The 23286-nt window shown below is 38.7% G+C and overlaps 1 protein-coding gene across 1 annotated transcript in view; it reads left to right on the top strand.

Moving 5' to 3' along the window:
* LOC110021221 (cleavage and polyadenylation specificity factor subunit 1) overlaps window positions 1-23286 on the top strand; it is a gene marked incomplete at its 5' end in the record, with an annotated part of 57252 nt that overhangs the window by 5286 nt on the left and 28680 nt on the right. The window contains 5 exons of the mRNA XM_020719631.1: window positions 49-245; window positions 393-1180; window positions 13595-13675; window positions 13769-13834; window positions 13922-13999. Coding sequence (XP_020575290.1) covers window positions 49-245; window positions 393-1180; window positions 13595-13675; window positions 13769-13834; window positions 13922-13999 — 1210 coding nt within the window. The remainder of the gene's footprint in view (window positions 1-48; window positions 246-392; window positions 1181-13594; window positions 13676-13768; window positions 13835-13921; window positions 14000-23286) is intronic.

Genomic DNA, 23286 nt, shown 5'->3' with positions numbered 1-23286 from the left:
ACAATATGCATTTTATTTTTTTCTCAGCATAGATTACAAATTTTGCAGGCGTCGAGTTGTTCAAGTTTTTGCAAGAGGTGCTCGAATTCTTGATGGTTCTTACATGACCCAGGAGTTGTCCTTTGGTGGGCCTAATTCTGATCATAGTTCCACTCCGGAATCTTCAACAGTTTCTTCTGCTTCAATTGCAGATCCATATGTATTGCTTAAGATGGTTGATGGGAGTATCCAGCTTCTAATTGGAGGTATATGTAACCCCCATTTTATAACTTGTCGAAACAGGCCTTTTGACATGATAAATTCGAGTTGTATAATAGTGCAATTTAACTTCTAAAGGAGATGTCATCAAAACTGATACTTTTTGTTTATTTATGCTGTATTTTTTTCTGCAGATCTTTCGACTTGCACTGCATCTATCTATGTGCCATCCATACCAGCTAACTCAACTGATTCAGTTTCCGCTTGCACGCTTTATACTGACGATGGACCAGAGCCATGGCTTCGCAAAGCGAGTACTGATGCATGGCTTTCCAGTGGAATTGCTGAGACAATTGATGGGCATGATGGATCAAACCATGAACAAGGGGACATATATTGTTTGGTTTGTTATGAAAGTGGCACCCTTGAAATATATGATGTGCCCAATTTCAAATGTGTTTTTTCTGTTGATAAGTTTGTTTCCGGTAAGTCACATCTTGTTGACAGATCAGTTAGAGAACCTTCCAAACCATACCAGAAAATGAGGAGTAAAATTAGTAATGAGGCTAGCGACTTGGGAAGGAAGGAACCTCTTGAAAACATGAAGGTTGTTGAGTTGGTCATGCAAAAGTGGTCCGGTCAATATTGTCGACCATTTCTTTTTGCTGTTTTAAATGATGGGACAATGCTTTGCTATCACGCATACTTATATGAGGGTCTTGAAAGTTCTTCTAAATTTGAGGAAGTAATGTCATCAAATAATTCTACTGATCCTTCTAGCATAAGCACATCAAGCTTCAGGAACTTGAGATTTATCCGTGTGCCAACTGATTTCACTGCACGAGAAGAACCTTCAAATGTGGTTATGCAACCTAAAATCACAATTTTTAAGAACATTGCTGGTTATCAAGGGTTATTCCTTTCTGGGTCAAGGCCAGCTTGGTTTATGGTTTGCAGGGAACGCCTTAGGTTTCACCCTCAGGTATATACTAACATGAATTTCATTTACCCTTTCATCGTGTAATGCCCTTCAAAGAGTTTTTATAAATTTATTTTTGCATCTACATCTGGTTCCATTTATAGATTGTATACAGCTAACCTCTTCGTTCCATTATGTTCGATTTATTTATATATTTATTATTATTTTTTGTTGTTGTTGTATTATATGGTAGCATAGTTGATAGCAGAGTTAACCCAAATGATAATGGAAATAAAAATTTTAATATTGAATTTAAATAGAGATTACAACCAAAGATACTTGGAAACAGGAAATAGGAAATAACAAAAGACAACACAACTTAGGTCGAGGGCAGTGGTGCTACGATTTAAGGAGAAATGGAAAATATGGAAGGCTTGATGATCAAAAGGCATCGAGGGAAGGTAGCGGCTGGCTGTCAGATGGATTGAAGGTGGGCTGCAGCAAGTGAGGAGGAAGGCAGCAGCTGGGAAAGAAAGTGGCTGCAGCAGGCAAGACAATGGCTAGTTGCTGGAAGGGTGGCGGTGAGGTTTGTGCAGAGCTGTGGTAAGGTGGTTGCAGCAGGGAAGGTTGTGGCAAAGTGCTGGGAGGATTGTGGTAGGCTCATGACGACAAGGAAGGTGGCTGGAAGGGATGACAGCAAGGTGGAAGGTGGCTCGGTGGTAGGCGGTTGCATAAACATCAAAGAGGTTGTTTTTCGGGTAGCTGCAGCAAATATGGCGACGGTGGCAGACGTAAGGATGTGGGGGAAAGAAGTTTGAGATAAATATCCTCTCGAGAGTGAGCTACAGGGGAAGGGAAGTTGGAGATAAATACCCTCTCAGGAGTGAGGGAGTGAGCTGTGGCCAGAGCACTACTCAACCCTCAGAGGGTAACCAACACCTCGGAACTAGATACAACTCTAGCAGCCCTCGCCCTTAGATGCAACCTTAGATGAGAAAACAAAGGACACCAATTGCTGTCCTGACGAAAATACAATAAAAAAATGACTTAAAACATAAAAACACCATACTTATAGCCCTAAGAGTAACTACAGAGTGACCCCACTAAGTGGCGGCAAACCCAAAAGGAAAGGGCTGGCTGAGTCTCACAGATGAGAATAACTTTGAATCGGTTTGATCCAGGTAGCTGGTGAAGCGGTCGCTCTGCTCCTGTGTCACATGCGTTATGCCTTGCATCAGTCTCTTAGTTTTGGGGGAGATTTGAACTCATTCGTCGAAGCTTCTGTCTACATGTTGAAGGTACCGAGTTGTTGTAATCTCTTGGTGAAGGATCTTCGACTGCGGTCCGAGAAGCACCTTGATTTCAATGGCGACAACAACACCAGAGTTTTCTCCACTTGCGAGCATAAATCCATAGCGGTCCAACCTTATGGGGTTACACTATTGAACTGAAATGAAACTTTGTGTCACATTTCTATTGGTGCCTCTCATAGCTCCCCTAGGTTGGCTCAGCCTGATCTGAAGTGAGGACAACTTCAACCTCCTCAAAAGATGTTGACCATGGCAGTAAGATATTGAGTAGAATGTCCTGAAACTCTCTTGGTAATGGCTACTCTTTGTCTGAAACCTATGCTTCTATCTCGATATCTTCTGTTATCACCATGACCGATCCTACTTGAGCTTCTCTGCTGGTAAGGCCACCTATGATCTTGAACTTCACAGAAGGTAGAAGGATATGCACTTGTCATCTTAGGTGAAGTAGGTGTTCCTAAACCCGTCATGTTGAGTTATGCTATCAAACTACCATGCTTTGCTCAACAAAATGTGGCTGGCATTTATTGAGACCATGTTGCACCATACCTGATTCGACAACTGGTTCATTATCGAAAGTTTCACGAGACACCTCTTGTCAATGTTGACCTTATTCTAGCTTCAACCACATCAGAGTATATGATTGAGAATGTCTGTGAGCCGTGAGGCTGAATTTATCTACCACATTCATAGATGCTATGTTATTGCTGCACCTTTCATCAATGATGAGTCTACATACGTTTCTCTTTACAATGCAACTGCTATAGAATATATTGTGCCGAAGTCAATGCTATTCCCTCGTAGCCTCAATTCGGAGGACCCTTCAAACCACAAGCATCTTTGATGCGGGATGCAAAATGCAGGATACGGGGTGCGGAGGCGCAATGCTCACACGACGACTTAGATGCCGCACGCAGACCAGTTCTATCTAGGGGAAAAAGAATCAAATGGTTCTCCATTGCACACGATTCCTTCCTACTTGGAGCAAGACCCACTCATCTTTACCCTAATAGCATATATACATTATTGTCGTGTTTTTAGGTTAGTTTTTCGCTTTAGATTTCTGCTGTCGACGTTGTTTTCCTTTTTTAGGGCTATATTTGAGGACAAACAGTGCTCTAGTTGTATCATGCTCCAAGTTGGTGATTATCTCCTTACTTTCCTCCCTCTCCCATGCTCCCCTAGTCGCTGTCACACCTTTCTTCCACTGTCAAACCACATTTGCTTGTTGCCACACGCTCCAACCATTCTCTGTTTGTTGCCACTCTCTCCAATGCCTCTCCTTCGGCTGTTGCACCTTTCTGCAGCCCCCTGCTTGTTGTCCAGCGCAAGATCACTTTTCCCTCGCTATCGCTAAGACTCTCTACCGCCTACAATTCTCTGTTTCCACATCCTCGACCTGCAGCCTACTACCTTTAATCATCGTCCTAGGTGGTTTTTGTGTTTGCATCATTATTTTTTCTATTTTCAAGTGTCTTTATTTGTATTCCCCTTTTCAACAATAATAATTTTCATTTCGTTGCCTTTTTGGTCAACTCCGATATCATTTTTTATTAGTGCTGGCATACCCTAGTACTTTTCTAGGGTTTTTAGCCTTCCTAAACATCTCTCGCCAAAAGTTTTCTTTCTTGCCCTAAAGCCTCTTTTCCACTCCCACCAATTCAAAACCCTAATTGTGCCACGTGGGAGATGCATACCCAAGCTTATCCAAGAATAAATACAGTGAGAGATCTATTGACTACAATAGAGCCTCACGAAGATTGATGATGAGACTTGAGGGGAGATAACATTCGATCATGATATGGAGAGTCGAGGGGAGAAAGGGACGAGAATTCAAACTTCTTCCATAGGGAGAATTTAAGTGAGGAAGACAGACTACCGCACTTTAGAATTAATTATCAGAGGAGGCCAAGAGAAAAGACAATGCATGGAGGACCAATATTGCAATATATTGATGGATTTACTGCAGATCGATGGAACTATGAATCCAAAGGTTTTCATCAAATTGATACAGCCGGTTGAGAGAATTTTTTAGTACAAAGAGGTGCCGGAAGACGAGGGTGAAGCTTGTGGCCATCAAATTGAAAAAGAGAGCCTTTGTGATGGAAACATTTGTAGAGACAAAGAAAGAGAGAAGAGAGTGACAACTTACCAGATGGGAGAAGGTGATGAAGAAGAAGCAGATGAAATACTTATCATCGTTAAGATATTTTTCTGAGGCTCCATCACTTATAATAGAGAAATCAATCAGTGGAAGGCTCCAATATGTTAGAAATGAGAAGCTTGTCAATTCAGTAGTGTACCCACAAACATATGACCAGTTAGGAGGGATGAACCATAATTTTGGAAATTGTCTTAGGAGCTTAGTTGGGAAGAAATTTCTATAAGGGGTTCATGCCCTACTAGAGAAGAAGAAGCCTTTCCCCAGTGGTTGATATTGAGAGTTGCCCATCTCACCATATTAGAGTTTGTCCCAGAGTTTAATCCTCCTTGCACACTTGTTTATCAGATACACTTAAACGAGTTCAATGAGTGGAAGAAGCCAATAAAAAATTTATTGGCTCGAAATTTTGTCCGTGATGATACCCTTCCACGCACATTTCTAGTTTTGGTTGTGCCAAAAGAGAACGAATACCTGCTCTATCAGGATATGCATGGCATTACTTACAAGATTTACTTGTTGAAAGATTACAACATTTCCGCGACTTTCAACGTTTTTAACTTGACTATATACTAAGAGAAAATAGAAGCTTCGATGAATGGGGTTGAAACTCCCAAAACCCTGAGAGATTGGCGCGGACATTTGTTACCTACAAGACGTGACGTAGGCGTCTGTTCGACGGGGGATGGCGCCATGCGTGACACAGATTGTTCGGTCCGAACGAGTCAAGGGTCTACTGTCCTTCCAACTTACTTGGGATTACTGCCCACCCTATGCGGACCACTTCTGGGTCTATAAGTTTGTTGTTTTGGTGTTCTTTATTTTGTTTATGTCTGGAAAGCCGTCGACGTTCCCATGTTTTCCTAACTGGGGTTGTATCTAAGGGCAAGTAGTGCTCTGAGTGTATCTCATTTTGAGGTGGTGATTGTCCTCCAAGGTAGAGTGGTGCTCAAGCTATATCTCGCTCTCGAGGTGGTATTTATATCCAACTTTCTTTGCCTCGCATCCGAGCCATCACTCCCGACCTCCCCTTCCCTGCTGTAGCCAACTGTAACATCCTCTCTTTGTTGTTTTCTGCAGTTCTTATTGTCCAGCCGCTTTTCCTCCTCTTCCTTCCTTGCCACTGCCACATAGAACAACATCTCGTTGCAGTTCCTTTGTTATCCTTCTGCAAAACTAGCCGTCAGACACCCCTTATGTTGTTTTCTGGAGCTTCCACCCTTCCACAACCTTCCCACGTCATTCTCAATCGTCGTTCCTTGCTGCCATCATCCGGAAAACGACAAACCTGTTGTTTTCCTGTTGTCCAACTGCTCCTCACTAGCTACCACTCCCAACAAGCCTCTCCAACCGTTGTTGTACTTCATCCCAATGCCTATACCATAGTTCCCACCACTTGCCACCCGTTACAAATTCCTTGGCCGTTCAACACCATACCTGGATCGAACTCTAGTGTGAGTTTGTGTCGTGTCTAGTATTATTTTTTCTTTAAGTGTGTTGGTTGTAACCAATTATTTGTTTTTAAGTAATAATATTTGTTTGTTTATTATTGTGTCACGACCTGACCTAGATTGTGGCATTAATCAAGGCCCGATCAAACGGTTGGACGGTGAAAATTAAAATTTCCTATATTTATTTTCTATAACTAACATTTAACAAATGAAATAGTCACTACAAAAAATTAATTAAAACAATTCAATTTAATTTTATCTTATTTCTGGTTGTTCCTATCATCTATAAATAGTTTTTCTTATATCATGCATCTTTTAATCAATTAATTATATATAAAAAGTTAGTTTAAAACAACATTAAGCTAAATAAAGCTAGTGAATAGTCATACTCTTAAATTATAGTAATTCAATGAAAAGGAAAATATGCACGTCAATTGAATAATATAAAAAATATAAGAGCATTTGGTTGTTTGTACTATCTAATATGATTATTCAAGGTGATTTTAAACTTTCACTATATCTTATTATATTTTTACATATCAATATATTTTTAATCTATATACATCCATCACATGAGCACCGTCTAAAAGTTGTATCATTTAAGGTACTTCAATATCAATATCATTTTCTGTTTATATGCATTGACGTCTTAGCGTTCCTCACTAGTACCCCCACTATTATCTTAACATGATGACTCTATCATAGTCAAACATGCATTTGCAAACAATTAAAAATAGTAAATATCATTCTTATTTTCTTTTCATACCATTTAGTAACCTGAATTATGCATTTAAAAGTACTCATCTCGATGTCGATTTATTTGTAATTGGATTTGTCTTGATCTCGATTCTTCTAAAATTGAAGCCTACAATAAACACGGTATTCATATAAAAAAGAATTAATTTATTATTTTAATTAACCATTAATTTAATTATATAAACTTTTACATATACCTATATAAATATAGTCATGTAATTTCTTTTAGTTTTAATGAAACATATTACTAAGTAAAATTCTCTTTTAATATGAAGCTATCTCATCAGTTTCTATTACTATATTTCTTACAATATTGCATTTAAATAATTTATTTTTTTTAAATTTTAACATAACTTAGAAACTTTTAAATTGGCTTTTAAACTTAATTTAATTATATAAAGGTTAATTATACATTTAAATTAAGTGTAATATATTGATTTCTTCCTGCATCAAAATTCTCTCTTTTCTGCTTCAGCTTTCTCGTCGATTACCTTAAATAATTGTTAATAAACATTGACATCAATTCAATGTAATAAATTTATGAAATTTTATTCTAAATAATCACAATTATTGACTTAAATAATTTAATTTAATGTCTTACCTTAAAAAAAAAATGTTGCCTTGCCCTAAAAAGTTCGAACCAAACAGTAAGGCTCTGTCGAGCCCTCCCTCGCTTGCACGCCTGTTCCCGCAAATTCTTCTCCTCCCCAAGTTCTCGGCTTGATCCTTCAAACCAGATGCTGGAACCCTCTTCCTCTTGAAAAATATTTACGCACGGAGTACACACGTAGACGCAGAAGTGCATGCGTATAAAGATTATTCGGGAGGTAATGGAGGGTTATGCCGGTGTTATTGGGGTTAATACACCCAATAACCTGACAAAATTTCTGAATAACAATAAAAAATATGAGCGCGAAACCACATAATGTATTGTTAGATTGCTGGGGAGTTATTGAGAAGTTATAGTCCAATAACCTCTCAATAACCCTCAATAATTGAGGTATTTGAAGGTTATTTTGTGGAATACGCACGCAAAACTGTTTGCGTACTCTGTACTTAAATAGCGTTTAGTCCTTTCGCTCGGGTTGGGCATAAGAGCTCTTTCCTGCTCTTCTTCGCTTGGGTAGGGCACAGGAGGGCTACACCGAGTGTCTCATGTGCGGTAGCTTGTGTCGATAGGGGAAATGACTTGATACTCATTCTCAATCCTTTGCTTGCTACTCGCGACAATCAGCAGTCGCACAAGCCCTGTCAAGATCAATGTGGAGGGAAGTGACGCATCACATGAGTCGCCCATCTCCTCCTTTCTTCTTGTTCTCCTTCAATTTCTTCTTCCTCATCCTTATAGGGCATGGTTTCTCCTCAATCTCGCTCTCTATGTTTCTCATGCTCCCTTTATCTCTCTCGCTTTATGTTTCTCACATATGATAACTTGTGTCGATAGGGGAAATGACGATTCCCGTTCTCTGTTCGCTGCTTGCTACTCGCGTTAGTCAACAATCGCTCAGCCTTATCAAGAGCGATGTGGAGGGAAACGGCGCATCAGATGAGCCAATCATCTCCTTCTCCTTTCTTCTTCTTCTTCTCCTTCATCTTCTTCTTCTTCATCCTTATAGGGCATGGTTTCTCCTCAATCTCTCTCACTATGTTTCGCATGCTCCCTCTATCTCTCTCATTCTATATTTCTCTTTTTCAGTTTCTAGTCTTTTCGAAAGGGATATGTGCCTCCTAAATAACAAAACAAATGAGTGCTTATCCATATATCTATTCGTTTGATAATTTCATTATCATTTTCATGTTTTCTATTGGTTATTACATGTTGTTTGGGTTAAATTTGATATCACTCGACTTCGAGGAAGGCGGTTGGAAAGGATGGCAGCATGTTGGGATGTAGCTGGGTGGTAGACGACTGTAGGAAAACAACAAAGTGGCTGTTTTTTGGGTGGCTGCAACGAATGTGATGACAACAACGATGAAGGGAATGATGCGAGGGAAGGGAAGTCAGAGATAAATTCCCCCTCGGGTGTGAGCTAAATTCGAAGGATCACTCGACCCTTAGAGGGTAACGACTACCGCGGAAGGAGATACAACCGAAGCACAACCTGCCCTCATGAATACAACCTTAGATGAGAAAATATGAGACGCCGACAGCTGTCGTGATAGAAACACCATAAAAAACTAACCTAAAGTCAAAAACACCATACTCGTAGCCCTAGGATTACTAAGGAGTGGCCCCACTATTGCAAAAGAGGCAGCAAAGCCAAAAGGAAGGGTTGACTGACTCTCATAGATGGGAAAATCCTTGGACCAGTCCAATCCAGGTAACAGGCAGAGCGATCGCTCCGCTCCCGAGTTGCACGCAAGACCCCCCACTTCAATAATATTGCTTTGTTATGCAATCAATTGGAATAACAATTTCATGCCCAAAGAATTGACCTAAAACAACATTCTCCTCCGTTAAATATGCCAAATTTTCTTGAAATTGTAGTTTTATGGATCACTAATTTGTTCGAAAAGAACAACATACTTATAGTCATTGGGTAACTGAGGAGTGGCCTCATTGTTGCAAAGAGGCAGCAAAGCCAAAAGTAAGGGCCGACTGACTCTCACGGATGGGAAAAACCCTGGACCGGTTCGGTCCAGGTAATAAGGTAAGCAGTCGCTCCGCTCCCGATTTGCACTCAATGCGCTCCACGTCAATAGTGTTGCTTTGTTATGCACTCAATTGGAATAGCAATTTCATGCCCAAAGAAGTGATCTAAAACAACATTCACCTCCGTTAAATGTGCCAAATTTTCTTGAAATTGTAGTTTTATTGATTACTAATTTGTTGGAAAAAATTCATTTTGATTTCAGCAGATAGAAGATGCCAATGCAACTTTATTTTATTTACCCTATGATTTTAGGGGCTATTTAGCAGTTTTATTTTTATTCTTTAAAAAACATATTTGTTTATGGTGTATTTGAGCCATTTTATTTTAAAATTTTAAAAATAAATTGGTTTCTTTCATCCTTTTGTAAATACACTAATTAATTTTTAGATGTTTTGAATATTTTTACAAACAATTGCCACCATCAGCTAATCCATCACTTCATTGTTGAACTCATGCTGAAAAGAGGGCCTAAGCTAAAAACTTGATGTTCATACTCTCTACTATAGTACTATCACTTCACACATATTACAATCATTTACGGAGTCTCTCTCTTTGTTGCCTTTAACAGCAAACTTTGTTGGCTTTGTTAATCTTTTGCTGCGTTCACCGACTAGAAGCTGCGTTTTTCAAGCTTTATCGCATTTGCCTATAAGTTAGTCCCTCTAGCTTATAGGGCTTTTTGATGATTTGTAGAGTACGCTGGCTACCATCGTGCGGGTTTGACCTTTGCTAGGGCTTTTTCATCTTGAGTTGCTCAGAAGATGTCTGCTTGCAGTGACTCTTCATACATTGCACCCTAGCCGCAGCTTGGTCATTGCACGGAGTTGACAAAAAGCCGTCTCGTGCAGTTTTTACCCCATGCAACACTGTTGCTACCGTTAGTTTTTCAGCCCAGGCTTTCAAGTCTGTTGGTTGTTGTTGATGATGATGTCACACCTTGGCATTGATGTTGTGCTTGCTGTTAGTCCCTCTAGCTCCTTTGGTAGCCCTCGTCTTTTGTCCACTTATCTTTCTCTTAAACAAGGTTTTTTGCTCTCTCATATTTGAGTATATGCTTGGTCTTTTCCGTTGATACTATATTTGAGTATATTGTTGGTCTCTTCCATTGATCTCTATTAGGGGATATCTTGCACTTATAATTCCATCAGAGCTTCTTCAGATCCTAACTCTTTGTGCATTAACTTCTCCCATGGACTTTGTTGACCCCCATTAAGGTCGCCTCTACCTTTTTCTTTGGCTGATGATGCTATTGAGGCTGGTCCTCTTCCTTTCTCTCCGTGGCTGAGCCTCCTCAACCTCATCCCCATGTTTTTTACTGTTATTGTTTGTTGCTTGAATGTTGTGGTCTTTTTCCCCTCAATATTTTTTTTTCTTTTATTAGAATACAGAGACTGTTAAATCATAAACAGCTTACATCTTTTCTAGGCAAGCCCGCTCTTCTCTTTTTTGATGAGGAGGCTTTTGTATTTGTTGGATCTCTCATTCTCTAACTTATTGGTAAATTTTTTATGGGTCATCTTAGCATAGTGGTAATTCACAACTGATATGTGACCATTCCACTAGGTTCATTAACCTTTGGTATATTATCATGAAGTATTTTTTTTGAAAAAATATTACATTTGATTTTTCGCACAACATTTATACTATATTAATAGCCTCTTAATGCGCACATTAAAATAGTCCCCTTATTTTGATTTTTCTGTTGAGCCTTTTCTTACTCTAGTTTAGATCTCATTTCGTCGGCTTTGTATCTACTGCTTCAACTCATCTTTTTTGTTTTCCTTTGTTTTTTTTTTTAAAGAAAATTTTTATACGTAGAAGATGCAATAGGTCATTTTGGTGTTGCTTTCTTTTATAAGTATGGATTGGGTATTTGTTATCTAGATATTGGCAAAATGTGAAGTTCAAAAACATTTCTTCATATTCCTCTTATTTCCATGTTTTTATGCTTAAAATTTATAATTTTTTTAAGGCTTATCGTAAGCTAAGAAATTCTTACTTTTAGTCACACGGCCTGTCACATGACATTTATATTAATTTTTCAATCCCTTTAGTTCGGGCTTTCTCTCAAAAGTTGTGGTCGGGTCCAGGCTCCCTTGAGGAAATAACGACTGATGTTCCTCTTCCTGTTAGCCGCTTGATGGTGATTACTTCATCAACAATCATTATTATCATCAAGAATATTCCAGAAGTTCTTGAACCACTTTAACCTCTTTTTATTGGTAATCAAAATGATGATTATTTATCAAAATAGGTTTCTGATTCTTATTATAATGTTTAGAGTGTTTACTTTCTGTTATATAAAAATTTTTACATTAATTAGAAAAAAAATCTTTCATCGCTCCGATTTTCGCTAGGTTTCAAGCTAGACAGGCTAATTAAAATCTTTGTACGCTCCTATTTTTGCTAGATTTCAAGCAATAGACAGACTAAATAAAATCTTTGTATCTTTCTGTCCTATTGCATTTCTCTTTTTATTTTGGAATTTTTTGGGAAATGTGTAATGTACTCTTATCATTTACCTGTTTATATGTTTATTGTTAAAAAAAAAAAAATTACTCCCGTCATCCACCATGGGCTGCAACCACTAGCTTTCTCCGTATCTAGCTCTCACTATTAGCTTCCTCTACCATCAACCTCTGGTTGTCAATGACTGCCACCTCTAGAGGCCTCACCATCACCGGCGACTACCATTGTTGGCAGCCACCTCTGACCATCAGGAGGTAAATCAACTTATTCAATATGTAATTAAAAGATCAAATAATGTTTAAGACATCAGTCTTGTTCTGTTTAATGATGAGACAAACAAATAAAATAAAAACATAAAAAAAAAAATAAAACATAAAGTGGTTTAAACATATTTTGTTTTATGTCAACCAACATCATGTATGGTCCAGATGTTAATCTTCAATTCCTTCCTTTTGGTTGCAACACTTCATGTGTCTTCCTAATGTTTATGAATTGGTTGCTTTCATATGCTTGTTTACCGAGCCATACTGCAAGAAAAGATTCAGCTGGATTGCTAGTTACATTTTTCAGTTTATTTAGAGAACATTGCGGCTTGAGATGTTCACTAGGTTTACTGCTTGCATTTTGTTTTTTTTTCCTTTTGTTGCATTATTTATTCAAGTTATTATATGCTACTATAATTAGGATTCTCTATGTCCCATTTTTGGCATTAGTGAAGTCTAGACTAAGACATACACATCAAATTTGCATTAGAGCCAAGTCAAATGGATTAGATGTGCTTCTTAACATTTTGCTTAGTTAATAGATCACCATGGAGATGAGATTTTAGATACATTGCAATGAATTTAAAGAGCGTTTTTACAAAAACACAATCAAATGAGCAAGAAAATAAACTAAATGAACCTAAAGCTAATCAGTTAAAGATTGACTTAAGCACCTTGAAAATAGTCAACTTCACTTGCAGGATTCGTATTAATTCTTGCACTAATAATGAACCTATTGATGGCATTGCTAGGAGGGAGAAACAATAAAGATAGATTAGTTAGAAAATATGCTGTTAAAAATTGTGTCAGTCATATACACCAACTTTATGACTAAGTTGATGTAATAAAGTGAAATTAAAGTTGATTTATAACTCATTGAGGGATTTGTCATTTTGAAATGCTTTGATTGAGAACGCTTTAAATGTTATGTGATGCATCATTGCCATATTTTTTTATTGAAACTAACTGAGAAAAGAAAAAAAGAAATTGATCTTTCAAATATACTTGAAGCATGATGAACAATTCTATAAATTCATTGATAATAGAAGTTGTATGAATGTTGTTACTTGCCATTAGTCACATGGATTTGAACAAGTACTCGATGCATGCAGGATGTTTGTTGGCGTATTTTTATTAAGGGATTTTTTTTTTTAATAGATCGATGAGCTTTTATTTAAACGTCAATAGCCTTTATTTATAATCCCAACCTAAATGATCAAAGTCTACAATTACAAGAGCTGAAGCCGAGGCATTGCTTTGAAAATCCTTACTAATTTGCTAGTTTCTATTTTGAATTTATGTCAGCCAACATATTATTTCTATACCAAACGAATATTTTTTCCTTCAACATTTCTTTAATATTTGTTGCACTTCTTCCTTCTTATTCTGACTTTGCAAATTTGTTTATGATAGCTTTGTGATGGCTCTATAGCTGCGTTTACTGTTCTTCACAACGTTAATTGCAATCATGGGTTCATATATGTGACTTTACAGGTGATCTCCTGAAAGAATTAACGTCTGTTACTTCTTTCGTGGTTTTCTTCTTGATTAGCTTGTGATATAACCTTTGGTCCTCTTTTGCTACAGGGCTTCCTAAAGATTTGCCAGTTGCCATCTGCATTCAATTATGATAACTATTGGCCAGTTCGCAAGGTGTTTTTTGTTTCTTCTTACAAGCATGTTTTTTTGACATGGCTGATAGTTATGATGAATTTGACTTTTTTCTTTTCCATGGCTCAGATTCCCTTAAAGGGCACACCTCATCAGATCACCTACTGGGCTGAGAAGAATCTCTATCCAGTTATATTATCTTTTCCTGTAAGTGTGTGCTTTAGACAGACCTTGTACTTTTTATGCCTAATGGATCTCTCTCTCTCTCTCTCTCTCTCTCTCGCTGACGCGGGGCTTCCCACACTGACGCGGGAAGCGGGAAATTCCGCTACTGAACCCAACCGGTCCACTTGAGGACCGGTCTAGGGTGAACCCAAGCCAATCAGCCTCGAGCGAGATTTTGATGGGGCGGGATTTTGACAAGGCGGGACTGTTGCACACCCCTCTCTTCTTTCCTTTTCTTCTTCTCCTTCATATAGGAGTTATTTATTTGCTAATTTCAGTGTTTAGGGTTAGTTTTCGTTGTGTGTTGCTTTCAGATTCCTTTGCAGAGTTGTTCTCCCTGTTCCATGGTTGTATTCGAAGAGGTGGTGGTGCTCTGGCTGTATCATACTCCAAGGTGTTATTATATCCTTCTCTTTCACCTTCCCCTTTCCTTCCCCTCTCCTCCTCCTAGTTGCGGCTTGCTGCCGGCTTTTCCGGTCGCTGTTTTTCCTCACCAACCGCACGATCTTTTCCATTGTTGTTTGAGTTTCCCTGCCTGTTGTCCACCTTTCTAAAGTGTCAGCGAGCCTTCCCAGCTTTCTGCCCACCTTCCAACTACCTCCTAGCTGCCCAATTGACTTTCCCACCGCCCTAACCTGCTGCCTCCTTTTTCCAATCACCTTCCAACCATTGCTGACCCCTCTCTTGCATAGTTGCATTCACCCTTGCTGTCCCTAGCTTCCAAATCCATCCTTCCAACCTCCACTTGGGATACACTTTTGAGATGTTTGTTCATGTCGTCTTATGTTTTGTGTGGTTTTTTTCAGTTTGTGCTGTGCTGTAACCGTATACCTATATTAATAAAAGTTTGTTTTGTGTGTTTCTATTGTTTTCCTCACTTTGTCCATTATCTATTTCTTTCTCTCTCTCCAAACACTCCCCCTTCAAACACTCCCCCTTCCTTCTCTCTCTCTCTCTCTCTCCCTCTGAGAAAAATCCCTCTTTAGTGAGGATTTACTTTCCTTGAAGTTCGAATAATTGAATTATAATGTCACAGTTGGGTGCTTAAACTCTAAAAATGCCTTTTGGGGATTATGAATTGATAAAATAGTTTAGAGACGGGTGGAAATTTTATAAAGAATTAGACTATTGATTTTTTAGGTATATTCATACTCTAGACAATAGGCAAGATGAGCAAAACTAATGCAAACTTTAACAAAATCAAAGTCATCATCTTCAGCCTTCTGCCAATTATTCTGATTTTTATAGCTTAAGCGTAGCAAAAATGGAATGTTTCCAAAAAACGATATGTTGTAAATGATTATATTGGAATAACATTTGGAAGTTGTTGAAAGGGACTTGTGTAACCTGGTGCTAAACCATATGTGACACTTATATAGAACAATCATTGTTGTGGCATTCAATCAAGCAATCATTCTATTATGTGTGTCTCGGCTTTTCCGATTGCGTGCATTCTTGTATCCAATTACATTTCCTACTGGAGTATATGCTGCAGATTCAATGCGTAACAACTCTCTTGTCATCCAATATTCACTGTTAGCTTTACTAACCTGCTATAATTGTTTTCCTGAAATGCGATTATTTCTGCTTGATAAAATACATTGTATTGTGAGATGGAAGGGTTGAATAAATTTAATGCTTTTCTTATTCTTTTCTATTTTTCTGCTGTTATCTTCTATCCATGGTTGATTCATGGTCTGAAAAGCAAAGTACCTGAGCCAGGAAAATTTACAAGCCTAATCCGTGACTCGGGGATGCTGACTCAGAGGTCTCTTCAAGGGCTTCTCATGTTGTCTTTACAAGTTGCTATTCTTTTAACCATTGGTTTATTTGAACCATCTTTTGAAAAATTAGTTTACAAGTGGGGACTATTCAATCTATGTAACCTAGCCTAGAGAAGGAGTATTGTGGAATTCAATCCAATTTCATTTCGTCTTAGGTGTCCCAGCTTCAAGTTAACTTTATAGGTTTTATTTCTCCTAATTTCCTATAGTTATCCTACGGTAACTGTTTTGATTAAGTTTTGTAATTTGTGATTTGTTAAACTCCTAGTATCCTCAGAGGCTGAAAGGCTGAATAAATTCACTTCTTGTTGTGTTCTATTTTCCTGCTTTTATCTCTTTTCTATGACTGATTTCAAGCACCGTTGAAGTAATTTTCAAATATTTTGGATAAAGGTATTCAAAATGGACTTGTACACTCATGAATGAAGTCTTTGACACCCTTGCGAAACCAAAGCATTTAACCCTCTACCTACAGGTGAGGCATATGCTTGCAAGTGTGAAACGTAAATATATTGAAATTCTATTTGCAGTTTTATGTTATCAAGTAGATGTCTGTAGAATTGAATAAATATTATTTGAGCAAATTTAAAGTTTTAATTTGTATCCTAACATTCAAGCAAACAGGATAACAAAAATTTTAGATAAAGGAAAATTTGAATTACACATAAAGAAGATATAAGATCTTATTCTAGCAAATTAAATTATAATTTGGAATTATTTAAAGAAATCCCATATAACAGTTTGGAAAATTTAGAAATTTTCTTCACAGGTACATTGAAAAAAGAACTAGTATGATTTGGAAATAGTTTTTTTTTTTTCTTCAATTGCCCGCACCTAGTATAAAATAGGGTGAGGTGGATCATTTATTTGTTTTATAAAGCATAAGGTTTGAATTATTATAGGCTGTGAATGAAGCATTAAATTCATTTTAATAGCATTAGCTTTAAGCACACTAAGGTGAATCCAATAGCTTTAATGTGTTTTGGGAGTGATCTGCTTCAAAGTTAAAATGTGTAAGCTATTGAAGCAAGTTTTTGAATGATGATGAGCCTCAATTTTGTCCAACTTGTTTTTTTAGCATAATTTATAAAAAAACAAATGATAGGTTAATATAGAAAGGATAATTAATAAAAATTTCTATAGAAATAAATATTTAAGGGGATATAAAAATATCGTGGATTACAAGCTCAATTTTCTTGCCTAGCTTTAAGTTTTATGAAAAATGGGGAGCGATGATAATTTCCTTTATTAATGCCTCATTTAATGATGATATGAAATCATCTATGATGAGGTGTCAGAATCAGGACAGGGAACATCTTCTAGCTAATGATATTTAGAGATGTTGATATTGAATGGTAAAGGTGCACACATGCAGCGTTCAAAGTATAAATTTGCCCCGGATTTTGAAAAAAAAATATTTCACTAATGAAGGAGCGATAATTGTTGAAGGAGAAGGGTTGTTATGACTATTTGAGTGAACTTCCTATCCTGAATAAATAGTTTTCTTAAAGCACGATGGACCTTGAAGAACTTCGAGAGAACATGACCAACAATCTCACAGAGAGGAATATTGGGGATGACCTCAAAGCCAAACTTCTTCCAATCCACACATCTTTATAATTATGAGAGGGAACATCCAATTAAGCTACAAAATTTGGAACCTTTGGCCTAGAACGACGAGCAGTAGCAACATTGATTTGTTTACATATGCTCAAAATAGATCCTGATGAATATAAGATAGATTGTTTGAAGGAAATAATAAATGTAACTTGGGAAAAGACCAAAAAGGGATGGTAGGTAGTTCCTTGCAAGCATCAAATAGGGAGACCACTGAGCATTTGGAAAGACTTTAATGCAGTATGCATGACGATAATGAGCTTGCTACAATCTGCAACAATGCAAGTTACATAAAATTTGACATGAATTTTTTAATGATATCCATGTTGGGACGAGCAAAAAATTTTTCAACTGTGGTGATAGTGAATAGTTTAAAAAGTTTAGAGATCTCAATGTCAGTGAGAATAAGTACATGTTGGTATTGAAAAATTGCTTACTTCTGTTCATGTGAATCTTTTGCTTGATGAAAGAATAGTGAGGCTTGCATTAGCGCTCACACCAACCACACTAGCAAAGGAGTGAGAGGTAAGAGCAAAAATGTTTGTACATTGGAGATGATCAGAATGGCTGGAAGAGGGATGTTGAAACTTGAAAGTGGCTTGAAGGGGTGAGGTTCAAAGGTGGCGGGCTGCGGTTCGAGGTGGTGGAAATTAAGAGTTATAGGTGGTAGGGTAACCTAGAGGCAGCTAGAGGAAAGCTAATCTGCAGCTGGATATCTGCGGGGAAGCTGGAAGGGAGATGTGAAGGTGTTGGCAAAAATGGGAGTATGGCTGTAGGGCTGTCCAACGGCTAGACAGCAAGAGAAGTTGGAAGGGGGGCGACAACAAGAAGGGATGAGGCGGCAACAAGCAACAGGCGGATTGGAAGGGTGACAACAAGCAATAGGTGGACTATAAGGGCGGCAGGAAGCAACAGGTGGACTAGAAGCGTCGGCAACATATAGTAGAGGGGCTGGAAGGGTGTCAACAAGTAGAAGATGAAAGGATACACACCACCTAGGGACGAGTTACAATCGAACACTTTCTCGCTATCAGATACAACCCTAGGAGGGGAAAACTTGACGTCGAAACTTGTCCTGTCTGAAATCTCAAAGAAAAAACTAGCCTTATAATACACTAAACCCGTATAAATACTATCAGGCGCAAAGGAGTGACCCACTTCTATTGGACGGCAACTCTACCCCTAATTGGTCATTCAAGTCTCCCTTCCCCACAATGAGCGGTCTAATTGGCTATAGGTCATGGCCGGTTCATATTCAGGCCCTTGTCAATTAACTTGCATAGAAACACTCATTAATCTTACAATCTAAACTAATATTAACAGATATGTTTCTTACTTGTGTCAACGTGTGTTGCTGCCATATGGGGTGCATAGCTATTCGACTCTGTTTTGGAATAAAACACACTAAACTCAATTTAACATGCTAGACAATTGTTGGGAGTGCCTTGCTCAACACAAATATAGACTAAATTGTTAAACCGTACATACTATTAAATGTTTTATATCAGAGTTAACCCAAATTGCAATGGAACATAAATATTATTGTTGACAAATCAAAAGGATTACGACAAAGATTCTCACAACAGGAAAAAAATAGTACAAAACACAAATAACAATCTAGGGTGAGGATGAAATATGTGGGCCTCGGTTGGATTGCTGGTGGGGATGGTTGGTTGGGAGGTTGCGATAGCAGGCGGAGGGTCTGGAGGAATTGGATGGGTTGCGGCCTACAAGGGAGGGGTTGGCGGTGAGTAGGTGGGATAGAGAAAGAGGTGTTTGCGTCGGGTTCAAGTGGATGTAGGGAGGGCGGCAACCAACAAGCAGTTGTAAGGGTGTAGGCAAGGAGGATCTACAGAGGGCGGGTGGAGCACAACAGGTGAGTAGCGGGTTAGGGATAACAGGAAGAGCGACAACATTTGTCAAGGGGTGCAGGATGGATGACAAAGGATTAAATGAAGCAGGGAAGGGATTATGTGGCTGGACAACAGCAAAAACTGTCGGTCAAATGATTCCGACAAAAGCAACAACAAGATTCGAAGGCTAGGATAAGGTTGCATAAGCGAGGGAAGGGTAGATAAACGCCATCTCAGGACACGATACAGTCAGAACATCTTCTTGTCTTTGGATGCAACCCTCAACTTAGTAACTTATTTATAATAAAGAGATAACAAGGGGGTCCCTCTCTTAGGAGGTAGCAAGCTTCCCGCCTTAATTAAGGCTAGCCGGTTCAACCTCTCTGTTGAATTGGCAGCCCCTTGCTGAACCAAGGTTCGGTTCATCCCTCGCATCAATCATTTGGGGTTGGGGGAGCTTTAACCTCATTAGTTAAAGCTTCTGTCTGCCTGTTGTCAATGATGGAGTTGTTGTAAGCTCCTTTGGCTGAAGGCTCCTCGATTGCGGTCCGAAAAGCACTTGGATCTCACTGGAGACTACATTGTCTCCCGAGGATTTGAGGATTTTCCTCTAGTTGCAAGCATACAACAATATCAATATGCTCTTTCGAGATTCCACTATTGAACTAAGTAGGCGTATCTCACTTATACTGTTAAATCCTCCCAAAGTAATTCACTACTCGACTCAAACTGATCTAAAGTGAGGGTAGCTTGAACCTCCCCGAACGGTGGTGGTCATGGTGGCAAGGTATCGATCATGATATCCTGAAAAGCTCTCTGTCTTGACTGTCCCGTGTTTGGTGTAGGTGTCTCAGTTCTATCATCATCTGTCATCGCCAAAATTGGTCCCACCGATATTGCTCTGCTGGCAAGAGAACTTGTGTTCTTGGACTCCGTCGAAGAGAGAAGAACAATGTGCTTCCTATCCTTTGTTAAGGAATAGGTGTTTCTGAATTAGTCATGTTGAGTCCTGCAATCAAATTTCAAAGGTCTTCCCAACAACATGTGGTAGGCATCCATGGGTACCATGTCACACCACACCAAATCCTGCAGCTTGCTCCCAATCAAAAATTTCACTAGACACCTCTGGTCAATGTTGATCCTATTCTCCTTCATCTATGTTAGAGAATACAACTGAGAGTGCCTCTTAGTCACGAAGCTTAACATCTCTACCATATGTGTAGACTCTACGTTCTTATTGCTCCCCCCATCGATGATAAGATTGCATGTCTTTGTGTTGACAGTGCAGCTTGTGTAGAATATTGTGTTGAAGTCACCGCGGTTTCTTCATATTTTAATCCATAGAACATGTCGAACCACGAGCATTTCACTTTCATCAAGTGGATCTGTTTCTCAGCTATCTCCTCGCCGATAACCTCCTCCACTGCGCCCTACTCAGTAAAGGGCACGACTTGATTCATCGCGCAACTGGAGGTGATGTGCCCAAATCCATGACATCTAAAGCATTTTCGAGCAGGAATTATAGTAGATGTGCTACTCTTCTTTGTCTTCTTCTCACTCGAGGTGGCATTGTCCTTTTTCGAACATGTTTTCTCAACTCTCAGAGGCATGCTATTGCTGGTTTCTCCAACTGTAGGTGGTTGTCGGACTGGTGTTGGTTGTTTTCTTTGTTTCTTATGTCTCTCCACTCTCAAGGCTAAGGTCTAGACATTTCTCTGTGTCGATAATGCTGCAGTTGCACAACGTTGCTGATAGGGGACTTCAGGCCCCCCAGATAACGGGATATGGTGTGTTCGTCTGGCTCGATCAACTTACACTTAATCTACAACTGGTTAAACTGCACCGTGAACTTGTCCACTGATAGGCGTCTCTGTTGTTAGTGGTGAATTCTCATAAATATATCCTGGTGGTGACGATATGTATTTTTTTTGCATCACATTATCTTCTTCCACTGGGTAATCTTCTCTTCGTGTTCTCTCTTCGCCTACCTCTGCAAGTTTTCCCACCACATGGAGGTGCTATCTCTCAATTTGATAACTGCAAGCTTCACCCTTTTATCTACTTGCACGTCTTCTTGCTTAAAGATCCTCTCAATTGATTGTGGTCATTCAATAAAGTTTTTTTTGGATCCATACATCTATCGAAATTTTGTAGATCCACCTTTATTTTGAAGTTTTGTGTTCTTTATATATGGCCTCCTCTTTCGGCCTCTGATATTGCTACCTTAATAATTCATACCTTATGTCTCTTAATTTCATTATTTTTATTATGCTTTGAGAAAGGTTTTAGTGTTGTATTGCAGAAATCAGGCAAAGAGAGCAATCAAAATTCGAAACAAAGCAGAAATGAACAAAATAGCGTTCTGGCGGTTAGCGCCAAAACCAGTCCAAAGATGAGCCAAAATCGAGAGCCTGGAAATCTGGTGTCGTGAAGGTGTTGCCTAGACGCTGGAGATTTGGTGCCTAGGCATTGCCCATGAATGCCTGGGCAATGGGAGCTGAACTATTCTTGGCCATTTTCCCCAGTGTATGGAAACCTGACACTTCAAATGTAGCGCCTAGCGCTATAGAGCAGCGCTTGGCCGCCGTGACACCAGCGCCTAGTCACTAAGATGAACAAACCATTTATTGTGTCAGACGCCAACATGGGCGCCTAGCCGCTAGAATGCGAAATTTGATGGTTTCAGTAGTTAGATGCATCTATGCACCCGGAGAAATTATTTAAACGATGGAGACAAAATTGGAGGAGCTTTTTCTTCATTTTTTCCTTCACTTTGGAGTGTTGAAGACTTCAAGAGAAGGCTAAGGAGAATTCTCAAGAAGATTTTGAGAGAAGAAATGAGTGGGATTAATAGAGATTTGAGTGACAAGTGATTGTAAACTTCCACCATTCAAGAGAAAGAAGAGATAAGTATGTGGAGTTCTTAATAGTGTGTTTTACTTTCATTTTATCTGTGGAAACTTCTGGATTTGATTTCTCATCTCAATAAATTGTTTGTAGTTGTGTACAATCATGTGGACTGAGTAGTTTCTATATTCTTTTAAAGAATGGGGATGTAGGATCGTTAATTGTGAACTTCTATGTGATTTCATGTTTAAGTGCAGTTTGTGATGATTAACTTTCAGATTTTTATTTACTTTCATTCTGGTTAAATGAAATCTTAAAACCTGTTGTGAGTTATGAATTTTGGAAGAGTTCGTAGTAGAAAAGAAAGATTAATCGCATTAATTAAGTGGAATAGGAATATATCCTCTAGGTTAATGCAAACTTCTTGGGAAGACATTTTAATGGGATTATAAATTTGATTTGGGGAACTAAACTAGATTTTAACAGAGCTTCCTTAGACTACCGGGAGGAGCAAGGAAGATTTATGCTACCGTTTAGCACATGCCTTTTTGACATATGTTTACATTTAACTTCCTATAAACCATTCCAGGGGAGAACTTTTTCAAAGAGGATCTTAGCTCCCCACCGTTGCCACATAGGATCTTTTGAACTTTATAACTTAGGGATAGTCACTTTAGAATAATTACCAATACATCAAACATTCAAGCTAGAGCCGATTTCAGTAAACTACAATTTTGTGAATTTATATTATTCTCGTTCCCTGTGGGATCGACACAAAAAACTCAATTTCGTATATTACTGATACGCCACGTATATTTGCATGAGTCGTTTGTGCTTCGTTGCTCTTGGAGCGTGTCAGATACTTGATTCCAAAGCGTCGTGTCCTTTTTTCTTCATCACTGAAATCACGTTCAAGGATAATTTCCCTCGTCGTTCCATCATTAATCTCCGCGAGCCTCAGTTGAAGCCGACAGATATATCGATGTATCTTGTCCCGAGTAGGTTCCGGCATGTATCTCCGTGGTGGCATGATTGGGGTTTAGGTTTTGAAGGAAAAGAGGGTGAATGAGACTAATTGAATGTGTAGAAAAATTAGTTTGGGGTTGCTGATTTTGAAAATCAGCAAGGTGAAGTTAGGGTTAGGTCAAAATTTGTCTATGGTTTCCGG

Source organism: Phalaenopsis equestris, unplaced genomic scaffold, assembly GCF_001263595.1.
Source record: "Phalaenopsis equestris unplaced genomic scaffold, ASM126359v1 Scaffold000123, whole genome shotgun sequence".
Taxonomy (NCBI): domain Eukaryota; kingdom Viridiplantae; phylum Streptophyta; class Magnoliopsida; order Asparagales; family Orchidaceae; genus Phalaenopsis; species Phalaenopsis equestris.
The sequence above is the reverse complement of the archived record's forward strand: the minus strand, read 5'-3'. Positions and strand labels throughout refer to the sequence as shown.